The sequence below is a fragment of the Moschus berezovskii genome, chromosome 15 (assembly GCF_049115385.1).
Source record: "Moschus berezovskii isolate FMDL1 chromosome 15, NW_MosBer_1.0, whole genome shotgun sequence".
Lineage (NCBI taxonomy): Eukaryota > Metazoa > Chordata > Mammalia > Artiodactyla > Moschidae > Moschus > Moschus berezovskii.
This window is the reverse complement of record NC_142474.1, coordinates 54,621,982-54,638,271: the sequence shown is the minus strand read 5'-3', so window position 1 is coordinate 54,638,271 and position 16,290 is coordinate 54,621,982. Positions and strand designations below refer to the sequence as shown.

General features: G+C 41.5%; 1 protein-coding gene across 1 annotated transcript in view; it reads right to left on the bottom strand.

The window, feature by feature from the left end:
* ITGA8 (integrin subunit alpha 8) overlaps positions 1-16,290 on the bottom strand; it is a 203,458-nt gene that overhangs the window by 84,548 nt on the left and 102,620 nt on the right. Inside the window, exons 16-20 of the mRNA XM_055429258.2 lie at positions 16,206-16,261; positions 15,427-15,581; positions 12,828-12,965; positions 12,270-12,337; positions 8,497-8,644 (exon numbers count right to left, since the gene is read on the bottom strand). Of these exons, the coding sequence (XP_055285233.2) occupies positions 8,497-8,644; positions 12,270-12,337; positions 12,828-12,965; positions 15,427-15,581; positions 16,206-16,261 (565 nt within the window). The remainder of the gene's footprint in view (positions 1-8,496; positions 8,645-12,269; positions 12,338-12,827; positions 12,966-15,426; positions 15,582-16,205; positions 16,262-16,290) is intronic.

Here is a 16,290-nt window from a genome sequence, read left to right as displayed (position 1 = left end):
TTTAATTTTAAGAAGAAATGTGCTGGATGGGTAAACACATCTTTTGTGTTTCATTGAGGAAGAAAATGCTGTACAGAATATTTATATGCACACTTTGGAAATGATTTGCACAACTGTTTAATACAGGACATGGATATTACACATAATTAAACATGACTAAGCCAGTTCTTGCAAAAATGAAATGACAGTATGATATATAGGTTATCATATGACCCAATGACCATTTGCAAGAGAATTGCTTTGAACACACATTTCTCCCTACATTGGTTCCATGTTGAGATTACACACCCAATCTTAGTTCAATCTTATAAATACTTAAGATGACAAGAGAGCACATTTATGTTTACCCCCTGCTTTTCATCTTCCTTTGTGCCCCACATCCTATTCTGATTAGAATATATATAAAGTCAAGTTCAAAGAGATGCTTAGAATTATGTGCTGGAAAAGGTCTCAAGGTTACACTCAATGGAGGGGAAAGTAAAGGAGGTTTATCATTGGACTCCTATCCTCTGCTCACAGCTCTTCTTGTGTCTTCAGGCTACTCCCATTTGTCTGGAAGTTCACAGCTGGATCTACACCCGGAGCTGCTTTCCGTCTTTCAAAACCTAATGTCTCTATGGCCCTGCTCTTGCCGTGAGCAGCTAGACATGTTCATCCATTATTTCACTCTAACTTGTTAAGTGCCACTGATATATTACCTATCAGCCTCATTGCCAAAGATAAGCTTGCAAAATGAGGACTTTGACAAAGGACCCCGTGAGAGGACCATGGAAAAGGGATCCAAACATGAGGACCACTTATCCATCTGTCAGCCCTACTGAAATTTCATTTAAGAAAGTCATGTTAATTTTCAAGTAGAAGTTTCAGAAACCATCCCCTTTCCATTCTTCCCACTTCATTGAGAAAAACCAAGAATCAAAACAAAGAAAAGGCAAACAAATCTCAGACATCTAAGTCGAGATTTCCGTGGGTAAATCATATATTTTAAGAAAATAAGTTTAAGAGGGCAGGGGTTTTTGTATTTGTTCTATTCCCAGAGGCTAGAACAATGTCCAGCACAAAGCAGTAGATGGTATCTGGAGATACAGAGCATAAGTAGCTCATAATCTCTCCTACGAGGAGCCTGAGATAAAATGGACAAACACATGTTGTTGTTCAGTTGCTAAGGGTCCTACTCTGTGACCCTATGGACTGTAGCCTGCCAGGATCCTCTGTCCATGGGATTCTCCAGAAAAGCATAATAGAGTGGGTTGTCATTTACTTTTTCAGGGGATCTTCCCAACCAGGAATCAAACTTGTGTCTCCTACATTGGCAGGTGGATTCTTTACCTCTGTGTGCCAGGAAAGCCCCATGGACAAGCACATACTTAAGCATAAAACCCTTTTCCTGCCACCAGCCATTGAAAGGTCTGGTCCAATTCATGAGAAAGAAGCAAAATTTCTGATGTCCAGAGGAAGCATTTAATATCTGCTCTTTCCAAATAACCTGAGTGACATGTTAGTATCCTAAGGAAGTAAGAAACATATTTTTTAAAAGTTGGTAACATGATGCTGATTGCAGCCATGAAATTAAAAGACGCTTGCTCCTTGGAAGGAAAGTTATGACCAACCTTGATAGTATATTAAAAAGCAGAGACATTACTTTGCCAACCAAGGTCCGTCTAGTCAAGGCAATGGTTTTTCCTGTGGTCATGTATGGATGTGAGAGTTGGACTGTGAAGAAAGCTGATCGCCGAAGAATCGATGCTTTTGAACTGTGGTGTTGGAGAAGACTCTTGAGAGTCCCTTATACTGCAAGGAGATCCAACCAGTCCATTCTAAAGGAGATCAATCCTGGATGTTCACTGGAGGGACTGATGCTAAAGCTGAAACTGCAATACTTTGGCCACCTCATGCGACGAGTTGACTCACTGGAAAAGACTCTGATGCTGGGAAAGGTTGGGGGTGGGAGGAGAAGGGGACGACGGAGAATGAGATGGCTGGATGGCATCACTGACTCTGTGGACATGAGTTTGAGTGACCTCCGGGAGTTGGTGATGGACAGGGAGGACTGGCGTGCTGTGGTTCATGGGGTCGTGGAGAGTCGGACACGACTGAGCAACTGAACTGAACTGAACTGAACTGAACATTTTTACTTCTCAAGTTTAGCTTTTGCATCTATTCAAGTTCTGAAGGATCCAAACTAACCCTAATTGTAAGAGATTTTTTTTTGTTGGAATTGCTAACTCAATCCTGAAAACAGGAGGGAAGAAAAAAAAAGAACCCAGCAAAAGCTTTCCAAAAATACCCACGTGTCCCTTGAACATAATTCAAGGATTTGGTTTCTATAGTAAATATTTTTATCTTATCTGAAGGTTGAAAGTCATATGTACATTTTCCCCCAACTTTCTAGAAATAGCTTTTTCACATCAATCAAAGATCTTTCTTCCTCCCCAGAGTCCCACCCTTTTTCTTTTTTTAACCTTTATTTCCTCTCTCTGAGTGGGAGAAACAATGATTGTTTTTCTAGATATTTCTAGACTATTTTCCTCAGCTGTTCCTGAGACTATCTTGTTCTCATCCATTTATAGCTCTTAGATCATTATTCATTCACGGAAAATATTCACTGTGTACCTGCCACTTACCAGGCACTGATAGAAAACAACAACAACAAAACAAAATCTTGTCCTCCTTAAACTTCCTATTACGGAAAAGAATTGTAATAAGGAATCACAAGCAATCGTAGCAAGCAATGGAGACATACAGTTTGTTAAGTTTCATGACAGGAGAAATCCACAGTGATGGAGGAGCGCATGCAGATAGAAATAAGCCATCAGAACTTACTTACAAGACAGAAAGAGACTCACAGACTTGGAGAACAAGCTTATGGTTGCCGGAGGAAAGAAGCGGGGAAAGATAGTTGGGGGGTTGGGAATAGACATGTACACACTGCTATGTTTAAAATGGATCACCAACAAGGACCTACTGTATAGCACGCAGAACTCTGCTCAGTGTCGTGTGGCGACCTGGATGGGAAGGGAGTTTGGGGGAGAATAGGTACATGGGCTTCCCCGGTGACTCAGCTGGTAAAGAATCCAGCTGCAATGAGGGAGACCTGGGTTCAATCCCTGGGTTGGGAAGATCCCCTGGAGAAGGGAAAGGCTACCCACTCCAGTATTCTGGTCTGGAGAATTCCGTGGACTGTATAGTCCACGGGGTCACAAAGAGTCAGACATGACTGAGTGACTTTCACTTTCAGATACATGTATATGTATGGCTGGGTCCCTTCATGTTCACCTGAAACTATCACAATATTGTTTGTTAATCAGCTATACTCCAATGCAAAATAAAAAGATATATTTTTAAAAAAGAAAAAGAAGTGAGAAGTCAAAGAAGTGACATCTAAGCTCACGGTGGGGGTGTGAGGGGGTGGCGCGGGCAGGGCAGCTCAGAGGTTAAGAGGATGGGCCTGACTTGACAGCTCAGGTGTCAATCTTGGTTCTGCTACATAATAGCTGCGTGACTTTGGGCATGTTTCTGTTTCTTCTTATCTATGATAGCCTTGCTGTGTCTCTATCAGGCTGCTAGGAGGATTAAGTAAGTTGAATACTTGCAAGAGCTCAGAGCAGAGCACAGCTCACAGCAATTGCTCCATGAATGTCAGCAGCCTCCATCACTATTAGACTGAGGCCTGAACGGTGAGCAGTAAGAAGTAAGCTGGACAAAGGGGACAGAGAGTGGAGTTACTGAGGGAGCAGGACATGTGGGCCCTCTGTGGTGGGAGGGTTCATGGGTAATACAGAAACTGAAAAGAAATTCCATCCCTCTAGGATTAGGCTGGAGAAGGCAATGGCACCCCACTCCAGTCCTCTTGCCTGGAAAATCCCATGGATGGAGGAGGACTGTAGGCTGCAGTCCATGGGGTCGCTAAGAGTCAGACACGACTGAGCGACTTCACTTTCACTTTTCACTTTCATGCATTGGAGAAGACAATGGCAACCCACTCCAATGTTCTTGCCTGGAGAATCCCGGGGACGGGGGAGCCTGGTAGGCTGCCGTCTACGGGGTCACACAGAGTCGGACACGGCTGAAGTGATTTAGCAGCAGCAGCAGCAGGATTAAGGTGGGATAAAGGAAAGACTGAAAAACCTGTGATGCGGCTGAGATTAGCGTGCATGTGTGCTCAGTCACTCAATTGTATCTGACTCTTTGCAACCCCATGGACTATAGCTCTCCAGGCTCTTCTGTCCACGGGATTTTACAGGCAAGAATACTGGAGTGGGTTGCCTTTACCTCCTCCAGAGGATCTTCCTGACCCAGGGATCAAACCCGCATCTCCTGTGTCTTCTGCATTGGCAGGCAGGTTCTTTACCACTGAACAACCTGGGAAGCCCAAGAGGAGATCGGCAGGGGTATAATTAAGGGCCTCATAAGTCATTTTAGGGATTTTCCACTTTATCTTACAAGCAATGAGGAGCTAGAAAGGGTTTTGTTTTTTTTTTTAATTGGGGTATAGTTGCTTTGCAATGTTGTGTTAGTTTCTCCTGCACACCGTGTGAGTCAGCTATATGTATACATATATCCCCTCCCTAGTGGACCTCCCTCCCACACCCCTCCGCCCACCCCTCTAGGTCACCGCAGAGCACCGAGCTGAGCTCCCACCAGCTGTTCTGTCTCACACTTGGTGGTGTATGTATGTCAGTGCTGCTCTCCCAATTTGTCCCGCACTCTCCTTTCCCCTGTGTCTACACATCCAGTCTCCACGTCTGTGTCTCTATTCCTGCCCTGCAAATAGCTTCATCTGTACCATTTTTCTAGACTCCACATATATGCTTTGAGCAAGAGAGTGACAGGGTCAGATTTGCATTTTAGAAAGAAGGCTTCCAGTGTAGGGAAGAGACAGGGGGATGCGGAGATGACTTAGGAGACTGTTGTAGTCATCTCAGGAGAAGACTGAGTCCGTCTGGAGAAAAGCAGTGAGATGGACAGAGGATACGGTTGGACAGGCATACGCTGACTTAAGTTTTAGAAACTGGGTGGAGACTAGTGAGGTTCCCTGAGATAGGCTATGGAGAGGAGTGTGGAAAGAAGAAGTCTAGTTCTTTGTGTGTGTGTGTGTATAAACAAAACATGATTTGTTCTCACAATGGAATATTACTCAGCAATATACAGGAATATCTACTGATGACTAATACACACTATGTCATAGATGAACCTCAAAAACACTGTACTAAGCGAAAGCTAGACACAAATGGGAGAAGGCAATGGCACCCCACTCCAGTACTCTTGCCTGGAAAATCCCATGGACGGAGGAGCCCGGTAGGCTGCAGTCCATGGGGTTGCACGGAGTCGGACACGACTGAGGTGGCTTAGCAGCAGACACAAATGACTGTTTATGGTATGGCCCCATTAATATGAAGTGTACAGGAAAAGTAAATTTACACAGATGGAAGTAGATCAGTGGCTGCCTTAGCTGGATTTAGGGGTGGTGATTGACTGCAAATAAGCACAAGGCAACTTTTTGAGGTGATGGAAATGTTCTAAATCTGGATTGCTATGATAGTTGGATTCCTCTATAAATCTACTAAAATAACTGAATTGTGTGTGTATTGAACTTATGTAATTACAATGGGTGGATTTTACAGGATACACATTGAACCTCAATGAAGCTGTTAAAGAAAAAGATCATAGGTTTAGGGACCAGAGTACTGGGATGATTTAGAAACATTTTATTATTGGAATGGGGGAAATTGAGGTAGGTTAAAATCTGACGGCTATATTCAACTACATACCTGTGACGAACTGAATAATGGCCCCATGAAATCCAATTCTGGACACACTATGAAGTGGGTAGAGACAGAAGAGTGGAGTGTATATGAGGTCCCTTGACTAGACAGAGTCATAGAGGCAGAATGTGGAGTGCTGAGTCCCAGAGGCCAGGGAAAGGGGTAAGAGGGAGCCCAGGTTTCCTGGGTACAGAGTTTCTGTCTGGGATGACGAAAACGTTCTGGAGACGGTCAGTGGTTACACAGCAATGTCATTATGCTTCATGTCACTGAACTGTACACTTCAAAAGGGTTAAAATGCTAACTTTTATGTTACATATATTTTACCACATTAATAAAAAGATAAAGCACATAGGCTTTTATTTCTGGAAACATTTAGAAGAAAGGTCACTGGAAAAAAGTATAAAGGCTGACTCCATTAAGGTCTCTAGAGCAGGAGATGAGCAGCATCTACATTTTCGAAAAGATGTATGCTTTTCATTGTATATATGTACCACATCTTCTTTATCCACTCCTCTGTTATGGACATCGAGGTTGCTTCCATGTCCTCGCTGTTGTAAATAGTGCCACAATGAACATTAGGGTGCTATATCTTTTATAATTATGGTTTTCTCAGGATATATGCCCAGTGGTGGGATTGCTGGGTCATATGGTAGCTCCATTTTTAACTTTTTAGTTTTTTATCCCTATTTTTAGTCTTTTTAATTAGGATTGATATACATACACTACCATGTGTAAAACAGGTAGCCATTGGGAATCTGCTGTATAGCACATGGAGCTCAGCTCAGTATTCTATGAAGACCTAGAGGGGTGGGATGGGGTGGTGGGAGGGAGGTCCAAGAGGAAGGGGATATATATACACATATAGCTGATTCACTTTATTGTATAGCAGAAACTAACACAACATTGTAAAGCAATTATGCTCAAATAAAAAAATGATTTTAATCAAAGAACAACAAAACCAACAATCAGATAATCCCTCATATTTTTCCTCTTGAGAGAAAATTGCTTTAAAAAAGCCCCAAACTTGAACTGAGTATAAAGAAAAAGGGACACAAACCTCAAACTGCTTAAAAACAAAGAAGGAATTAGAATGTGGCTTAGTCATGTCAAATTCTGCCCAAGGGAAATGGATGGAGGAAAACAGTTAAGGACTCATCGGAGATTATGGATAATGTCTGTTGTAATGTCTAAAGCCCCAAAGATAGAAACGATAAATGTTTCCTATGTTTTCCATGCAGCAAAATGGATAGTAAACTGAATGTTTTGCTACAAGAAGAATATTTTGAATAGATGCTTTGTGTAAGTAAGTCAGGGGTGGAGTGACAGAAAGGGCATTGAAATAAAAACATAAGAAGAGCCCTGGAACAGCTTTTAAAATAACACACTTGAGCTTCTTTGTTTGTTGGTTTACGTATTATTTGCTTGTAAGTGTTCCTAGATGATATGCTCCCTAGAAACAACAGAAATTCGTGATGACTTTAGGACTGTCAAATATACTTGATTATTGCTCCTCTGGGTTCATTTTTTTTATTGAAAGGATAATTTAACCAAAACATCAATCATGAGACTAGAGGTGTGTATCATTGGAGAAGGAAATGGCAACCCACTCCAGTGTTCTTGCCTGGAGAATCCCAGGGACGGGGGAGCCTAGTGGGCTTCCGTCTATGGGGTCACACAGAGTCGGACACGACTGACGTGACTTAGCAGCAGCAGCAGAGGTGTGTATAGAGAATTTTGTATTCCTCACATTTGTAAATGTCTTTCAAATACCCACATCACAACCATTGTTAGTATTTCTTTAAAGGAATTATATTTCATTAGATGATATAATCATTAGAATGTGCATGTTCCCAAGATGGTGCAGTTTTTGGAAAGTAGCAGAATTTTAATAAACTTCAGTTAAATGAACCACACCCATCATCAAGAAGTTAAATAATACTCATTGTGCAGACTTCCATGAGAACTGCAGGCAAGACTATACAAGTGTGAAACCTGGTCTCTGCCGTTAAATGTGAGTCTGTATATCTCTGAAACCAAGGGACTCTCTCTGTTATCCTTTGAGGTATTTATAATGATTTTCTACCAGAACCCAAAGATATTGTGCATGGGAAGATTCATATTCTGATCAGGAAAGGAAATCTATAAAGAGCATCAGGGTCAGTTCAACAAATAGTGGCACTGAAGGGTTGACAAATGACAAAAGCTTGGCTTTTTCTTGGTCGCAGTCCTGAAAAGGTAGACTAAGAAGAAAGAAAGAAAAAAAAATGAATGCATTTCATTTCCAGTGCCTGTCTAGGCTCTTTTCAGTGCCCAGCTGGGACTGGTAGGACCTTCCTCCAAAAGCAGTAATGAAAACCAGACCTCCTGGGGTCTGCTTGAAGCATAAAGGAACTCAAAGTCAAGGCCAGAAAACAGTTGGGGTGGGTGGAAGTCAGCTTGGTCAATGGGTGATGGATCACATTGATGAGCTGCTTCTTTCAGACAGTGGTCTTCCTCGTTTCAGCTCCCAATCTTTGGTCACTTTATCTTTGCACAGTGGCCAAGAAAGATATGAATACTGCTTAAGACCATCACTTTTCCTGGGCCATTGCTATTGTGCTTAACAAAATGAGGCGCCATCTTGTTTCCTTTTACTAATGAAGAAACTCTCAGCTAAGATGATTTAACATGGATTTGATTTAAAAATACACCTAGCTCTTTCCTCCTCCAGATCACCTCCTGGCATTACCTTGTTGCTGCGTTCAATCCCAACGTAATCGGCCTCTTCTGGAATGATCACAAAGAGCTCGGCTTCATAGGCACCTTCCCCTTCATTTCTTGCATTGATTATGAGCATAAGGTGGTTTTCATCTCCAATGATGACCTGGTGCTTATCTCTAAAAATGCAGTTTAAAAAGAATCATTAGGTATGATATAATCTCTGGACGCATGGATATTGTATTTAAGGACTTAGAGGAAGATGTGAACATGCAAGACTGAGAAAAAAACAAGATTCATTGTCATGAGGGGGTGACCAGAAGAATTAAAACTGTCTGGATGGGAAGGGTAGGGAAACACCCCAGGATAAATGTTTAACCACCAGTTCTCCAAACTAATGGTTACTGGTGGAGGGGGGAGGGGCAATATTGAGATGGGGAGTGGGAGGCACAAACTATTGGCTGTTAAGTTAGGCTCAAGGAGAAGGCAATGGCACCCCACTCCAGTACTCTTGCCTGGAAAATCCCATGGACGGAAGAGCCTGGTAGGCTGCAGTCCATGGGGTTGTGAAGAGTCGGACATGACTGAGCGACTTCACTTTCACTTTTCACTTTCATGCATTGGAGAAGGAAATGGCAACCCACTCCAGTGTTCTTGCCTGGAGAATCCCAGGGACGGGGGAGCCTGGTGGGCTGCCATCTATGGGGTCACACTGAGTCAGACACGACTGAAGTGACTTAGCAGCAGCGGCATCAAGGATTGTATTGTACAATGTGGGGTATATAGTCTGTAGTTTCTAATAACTATAAATGGAAAGTAACCTTTAAAACCTGTATAATAAATAAATAAACAACCAGTTCTCAAAAAAAAAAAATTAAAACTATGATCTACAGCATTTGCTGATTCCAGGGGTATAAATCCTCCCATTGTGAGCAGTTTTCAGCTACCCACATACTTAACAGTCTGCCAGCAAAAACTGAAACTTTTAAGATTCGGCTCACAAGTCAGAAGGAGGGCGCTTCAGCCCATCCATGAAAACATCCCATAGGAGGAAGACAGACAGCAGGAAGAGAAGGAGAGAGATGATTTAGAAAGTAGGAGGAGGAGGCGTGGGTAACACAAAGTGGAAACTAAGAGGGAAGAAAGAGGCAGACAAAAGAAGATAACTATCGGAAGATTTGGGGGTATTTTGAATTAATTTAATTCCCTCCAAACTTCTAATCGAACCAGCATTTGGAAAAGCCTACTTTTGACCCTTAATCAAAGATATTACTTTGGACACTCGCTAAATTATGAAATTTGGAAAAGGTCCCCATGAGCAGTTACTGGGAAGATTCCACACCGGCAGTGAGATGGTTCCTGGGGTGGGTCTGGGCTGGAGGAGGTGGGGAGGAGCGCATTTTTACTGCGTGCTCTTTGATTCCTATTTGATTTGGTGACATCTTCAGCTTTACTTCATCGAGTGCCATTAACATTTTCTTCTCCAGCAAATCAAAACTGCTTTTGTTTTGACTGTCTTAAAGATGCCTCTGAGTCACAGGGTGCTGCAGAAATGGGTTCAGCAAAGATGTGCATGGAAGCGGCTTGTCTGAATCCTTCGTCCACAAGACAGAGGCAAATAAAGTTTCCTCCTATGCTTTTTCTGCCATAGGATATTTAACCCCTTAGACCTATTTCTTTCCCTAATACAATGCAGTCAGAACCAGTGCTGGACTGCTGTGTCTCTACCATAAGCCACCGAGAAGTCCTTTCATTCTTTTTTTTTTTTTAATGAAACAGCTTGTAATTTATTCTTTAGACTCTTCCAATAGTACATTTATTGGATAAGAATGTTTTATTTAAACTTTCTGATATAGAGATTTTTCATGGGATCATAACATAAAAAAAGATAAGATTCCATCTGATGACAAGCTGATATCTGTGACAAGCTAGTTTGCATACATACCCTGGGCATGGCTAAATAAGGTGAAAATTAAACAAGACTTTACAAAGGGTATAGTATTATAATGCCAGAATTCATAAAGTACTACCTTGTGTATTCAAATTGCCATTCCTTTTTAATTATTAGAAAGCATAACATTTAAATTTAATAAATTAAGATATTTTTACTGCAAGAAATAATCACATTATCTGTAATGTCCCCCTTGAATGCTTCTGTATGCCCCCTGAATGCTTCTAAGTGAAAATGTAGTTTCTATTTCTTTGCTGTTTAGTCCCTAAGTTGTATCCAACTCTTTGTGATCCTGTGGACTGTGGCCCACCCGGTTCCTCTGTTTGTGGGATTTCCCAGGCAAGAATGCTAGAGTGGGTTTCCATTTCCTTCTCCAGGGGCTCTTTCTAACCCAGGGATCTAACCCACATCTCCTGCATTGGCAGGCAAATTCTTTATCACTGAGCCACCAGGGAAGCCATAAACTTTTAATTAAATACTTTAAGAAGTCTTAAATGATGAGTTATGTGAATCAACTGGGGAAAATGCTAGAATTTTTGATAGTAAAGGTTTACTCAGAATTGAAACAATTTCACTTCCTTATTAAAAAACATACTTCTGTGTGTGTGACATAAAAAACACTTTTTATTTTGAGATAATTATTGACTCACATGCACTTATAAGAAATAACACCAAGATCCCATGTGCCCTTTCCTCAGTTGCCCCCAAAGGTGATATCTTGAAAACTATAATGAATCCTATTAACAGCATATGGCCATTAAAAAATGTATTTATTTATTATTTACTTGGCTGTATTGGATTGAGTGTTAGAGAACAGGATTTTTTGTTGCCACACAGGGACTTTCTCATTGTGGCGCCTGGGTTTAGTTGCTCCACAGCATATGGGATCTTGGTTTCCCCACCAGGGATTGAACCCATGTTCCCTGCACTGCAAGGTGGATTCTTAACTACTGGACCACCAGGGAAGTTCCAGGACACTGCCCTTTGATTCCTATTTGATTTTGTGATATCTTCAGCTTTACTTCATTAAGTGTCATTAACATTTTTACCCAGTAAATCAAAATTGCTTTTGTTTTGGCCTGCCAATGTAGGGAGGGCTTCCCTGGTGGCTCAGATGGTAAAGACTCTGCCTATAATGCAGGAGATCCAGGTTCAATCCCTGGGTCGGGAAGATCCCCTGGAGAAGGAAATGTCAACCTACTCGTATTCTTGCCTGGAGAATTCCATGGACAGAGGAGCCTGGCAGGCTACAGCCCACAGGGTCACAGAGTTTGACATGACTGAGTGACTAACAACGTGTTCCCTGCATTTCAAGGTGGATTCTTTACCACTGGACCACCAGGGAAGTCCCAGGATACTGCCCTTTGATTCCTATTTGATTTGTGATATCTTCAGCTTTACTTCATGAGTGACGTTAACATTTTTTTTCCAGTAAATCAAAATTAATTTTGTTTGACCATTTTAAAGATGCCTCTGAGTCATGGGGAGCTGCAAAAACAGGTTCAGCAAAGGTATTGATGGAACCAGCCTGTCTGAATCCTTTGCTCACAAGACAGAGACAAATAAATACAACCGGAACCACCCAGAGATGAGTTAACTTTGAACAAAAACATTTCCCCCTACTTTTACTGAAAGATGAAACAGCCTAGGCCATGTCTTAGGGTGTATCACTTGACACCAATGACAAAGAACTGACCCAAACCACAGGCTAGCCTAAAGGGTAGCTAAGCTCAAGAATCTCAGGCAGCACATTTTGGGGAGTAGTTGGAAGTGTATACTTTCTCCAGGGAAGCTTTAAATCAACACCTGTATTCCATTAGATAAAATGGACAAGTTTATTTATTTAAACTTACGGTCTAGCTGACAGCTTCAAGTCAGGAATGCACATGTTATCTTCTCCACAGTCGACCAGGATGTGAGCCTGAGTTGTGCAAACATGTATCAGAAAGAATCTGAGAAAACCCACATCCCATCCTTTTTCTTGAAAATTATGAATGATCCCACAAGTTAAACCAAAGCTTTCCTTGCACTCTGCTTGAGTCCACCCAGCTAGAAACTCTGTGTTTGGCAGTGACCTTCCCATATAGGTTAGTTTACTTAAGAGCCCGATTCCAATTCAATCTGAAATGTCTGTAAAGAATGCTACTCTGGCAGTGTTTTGAGGATTACAGGCTGTATTGCTTCTATTACAGTCACATTTTGAACAAATTAAATCTTGGTTGCACGAAGGGAAAGGCTTCCGAAAACACAGGGATGCAGTGTTTCAAGAAACGTGTTCGGAAAATCTCCCAAATGTTACTAGCGTGTGTGCAGGAATGAAAATAAAATGTGGTGGATTTTGTCTTACGGTCATGGGAGCAGTGACCAGGGCCTGACTGAGATTATACTATCCAAGATGGTCCAGGACCTACCTGTTCAGTAACAACGTTGTCCCTGTAGTAGTTCAATATTGGTTTCACCTCCAGACCTTCTTGAAAAGTGGATTCGTCCAAACTGTAATTCAAACTAATGTTGATTGGAGATAATTTGTCTCGGAATTCAGTCTCATCCTAGAGAAAATAATCACAAACTCAAGAAAGGCTCTGTAAAATGGCTGCAAGATGTTAGCTGGTGAAAGGCAGGCAACATTTGATTTCACTCAATGAAAGTGAATGATGAAGTAATTACCACCCCAGCAGGCTTAGGCACATGCTGATGGATGTAGCACAGAAGAGCCAGCTTCATGAATCTATGTTCAGAAATGGAATCATTTAGAGCTGTGCCTTTGACGAAATACATACTTCTAGTGGCAATCTTTAGGTTCTCCAGATCTTCAACAACTCACATGAATGGGTCAAATCACATAGTTAAAAGCTTATGTCCGTGCTCAGACATGTCTGACTCTTTGTGACCCCATGGACTGTAGCCCACCAAGCTGCTCTGCCCATGGGATTTCCCAGGCAAGAATACTGGAGTGGGTTGCCATTTCCTTCTCCAGGGCATCTTCCCAACCCAGGGATGGAACCTGGGTCTCCTGCATTGTAGGCGGACTCTTTACCACTGAGCCACCACAGAAGCTCTAAACGTAAAAAACAGATGCACAGTAAAAGTCACTGAGAGTTTCATGAACTGGGATTTTTATTTTGATGAGGTCGGCAGCATTTATAAGCCCTCTTGTGCTCAGGGGAAGAAAACCTCTCGATTCTCTTCCTTTCTCATTTCTTTAAAGTCCTCATTTGTATGAATTTCAAAACGCCTTCAGCACATCTGAAGTTCCCTTAGAAAAGAACCAGAACGTTCCTGGGAATGAGGGGGTAGCTCCAGCAATAAGGTCTGGGCACACAGAATCTCCCAAACTGTGGAGTGGGCATGCCAGCCTTCAGATGCATGCCAGCATCAGTCATAATGAGACACAAGGGCCGTGCTGGCTTTTCATTCCAGAGTGTGTTTTTTAAAATTAACTTTTATTGGAGTATAGTTGTTTTACAATGTTGTGTTAGTTTCTGCCTTACAGCAAAGTAAATCAGCCACGCATATACATAGACCCCTTCTTTTTGGATATCCTTCTCATTTAGGTCACTACAGAGCACTGAGTAGGGTTCCCTGAGCTATACGGTAGATTCTCATTAATCACCTACTTTATTTGTAAACTCTGCTTTCTGTGGGTTTTCCATTATTATGTCCCGTCAAAGAGAAGACCAACTGAAAAGAGTCTCTACCACCTTACCATTGGTAAGAAGATGAAATAACTGTATCATACACATTTTAGCTCTTTAATTTAATCGAGGTTTAGGGGTTATTGTAAAAATACATTGCCTTACAATCTAAATGTCCATCGACAGAGGAATGGATAAAGAAGTGGATAAATGTGGTACATTTATACAATGGAATATTACTCAGACATTAAAAAGAATGAAATCATGCCATCTGCAGCAACATAGATGGACCTAGAGGTTGTCAAACTGAAGTCAGAGGAGAAACATCGTATGACATCTCTTATAGGTGGAATCTAAAAAGAAGTGATACCAATGAACTTACTTATAAAACAGAAAGAGACTTGCAGATTTAGAGAAGGAACTAATAGTTGCCTGTACACACTGCTATATTTAAAAATGGATAACCAACAAGGACCTACTGTATAGCACAAGGAACTCTGCTCAATGTTATGTGGAAGCCTGGATGGGAGGGGGTTTGGGGGAGAATGGATACATGTATAGGTATGCCTGAGTCCCTTTGCTGTTCACCTGAAACTATCACAACATTGTTATACTCCAATACAAAATAAAAAGTCTTTTAAAAAGGAATACATTGCTTTAAAAATATAATTATAACTTACTTTCAATAAAGCCTTTGACTGCCTCACCCTTTTCCTGAATTGGCTCAGAGATGCACCTTGATAAAATCTGGCCAAACATCCTCATGCAGGATAAAAGTTCAAATAAATTGTGTCTGACTTTCGTATTTTAGGGAGGGGGAGGAAGAAATGAAAACCACCTGAGTTAGTATTAAGACTAAGAGTATATTCAAAACAAGAAGCAGCTTAGCAGAAATTAATGCAACATTATAAATCAACTATAATAAAAATTAAAAGGAAAAAGAAAAAGCAGCAGCTTAGGAAGTAATGGCAATACATTATTAGGTTGACTGAAGTCAGGCTCAACATAGTGTGTGGCCCTCAAGTCTCCTCCGATCAAGTGAAAATGGGTATGGGTCTATGAGAACCGCTGCTGCTGCTGCTTAGTCATTTCAGTAGTGTCCGACTCTGTGTGACCCTATGGACTGTGGCCTGCCAGGTTCCTCTGTCCGTGGGATTCTGTAGGCAAGAGTACTAGAGTGCGTTGCCATGGCCTCCTCCAGGGGATCTTCTCTACCCAGGGATCGAACCCAGGTCTCCCATTGTAGGTAGATTCTTTACCATTGAGCCACCAGAGAAGCCCATGAGAACCATTGTGATGGTTTAAATGGAGAAAAATGATTGGAGTTTTGATTTGAATGTGAGAGGCCAAAAAGGTTTGATTCTGGAACACTTACTCGAAGGTAAACAATAAAATCCTGGCACTGGAGGTATTTCTGCCCTTTTATCACGAGAGGGAAGACGAGATGTGATTGATGGTTATCAAGGAAGAGCGTACGTTTAATGGCTCCTTTTTGTTTCAGGGTGTCTAACTGCACCTCAGCAGTCAGGCCTAAAGGACAGAAAGACGTAAAGCAAATATAATTCAGAAAGGAAAAGTATTCAGTGAATGCAGTGCTTTATCAGAGAGAATTCCTATTTCAACTTGCTTATTCAGGAAACATTTTTGCCATAGTTGGGATCAAAAACAATACGTGAGCTGTGTAGATTTGATAAAATACTCCCCAAACTTAAAAACTTGTTTTATGATGGTTTTACAGAAAGTCATTTTCCCCCATAATTGTATCTGTTTTTACAGACAATACCAATTATTCAAGGAATATTTAGGTAGAAGTTCCCATATATATAATAGAAATTTTTGTGTGAATAAAGAGCTCTTTGAGAGTTTCCTATGGTCTATGCAGTGAAGTGCTTGTGCTTAGTTGCTTGTCATATCCGACTCTTTGCGACCCCATGGACTGTAGCTCGCCAGGCTCCTTTGTCCATGGGATTTTCCAGGCAAGAATACTGGAGTGGGTTGCAATTTCCTCCTCCAGGAGATCTTTCCGACCCAGGAATCAAACCTGTACCTCCTGCATTGCAGGTGAATTCTTTACCCACTGAGCCATCGGGGAAGTCCACTTACTAGTGAATTTTCTTAATATGGTAGAGGAGTAGAAAATGAAAATATGCTCACCTATTGTGTTTGCAATGTTCTGGCCTGCCACAGATGCACACACTTTTAAAGAAAAGCTAGAGAAAATAATAGTCAACAATTTTCT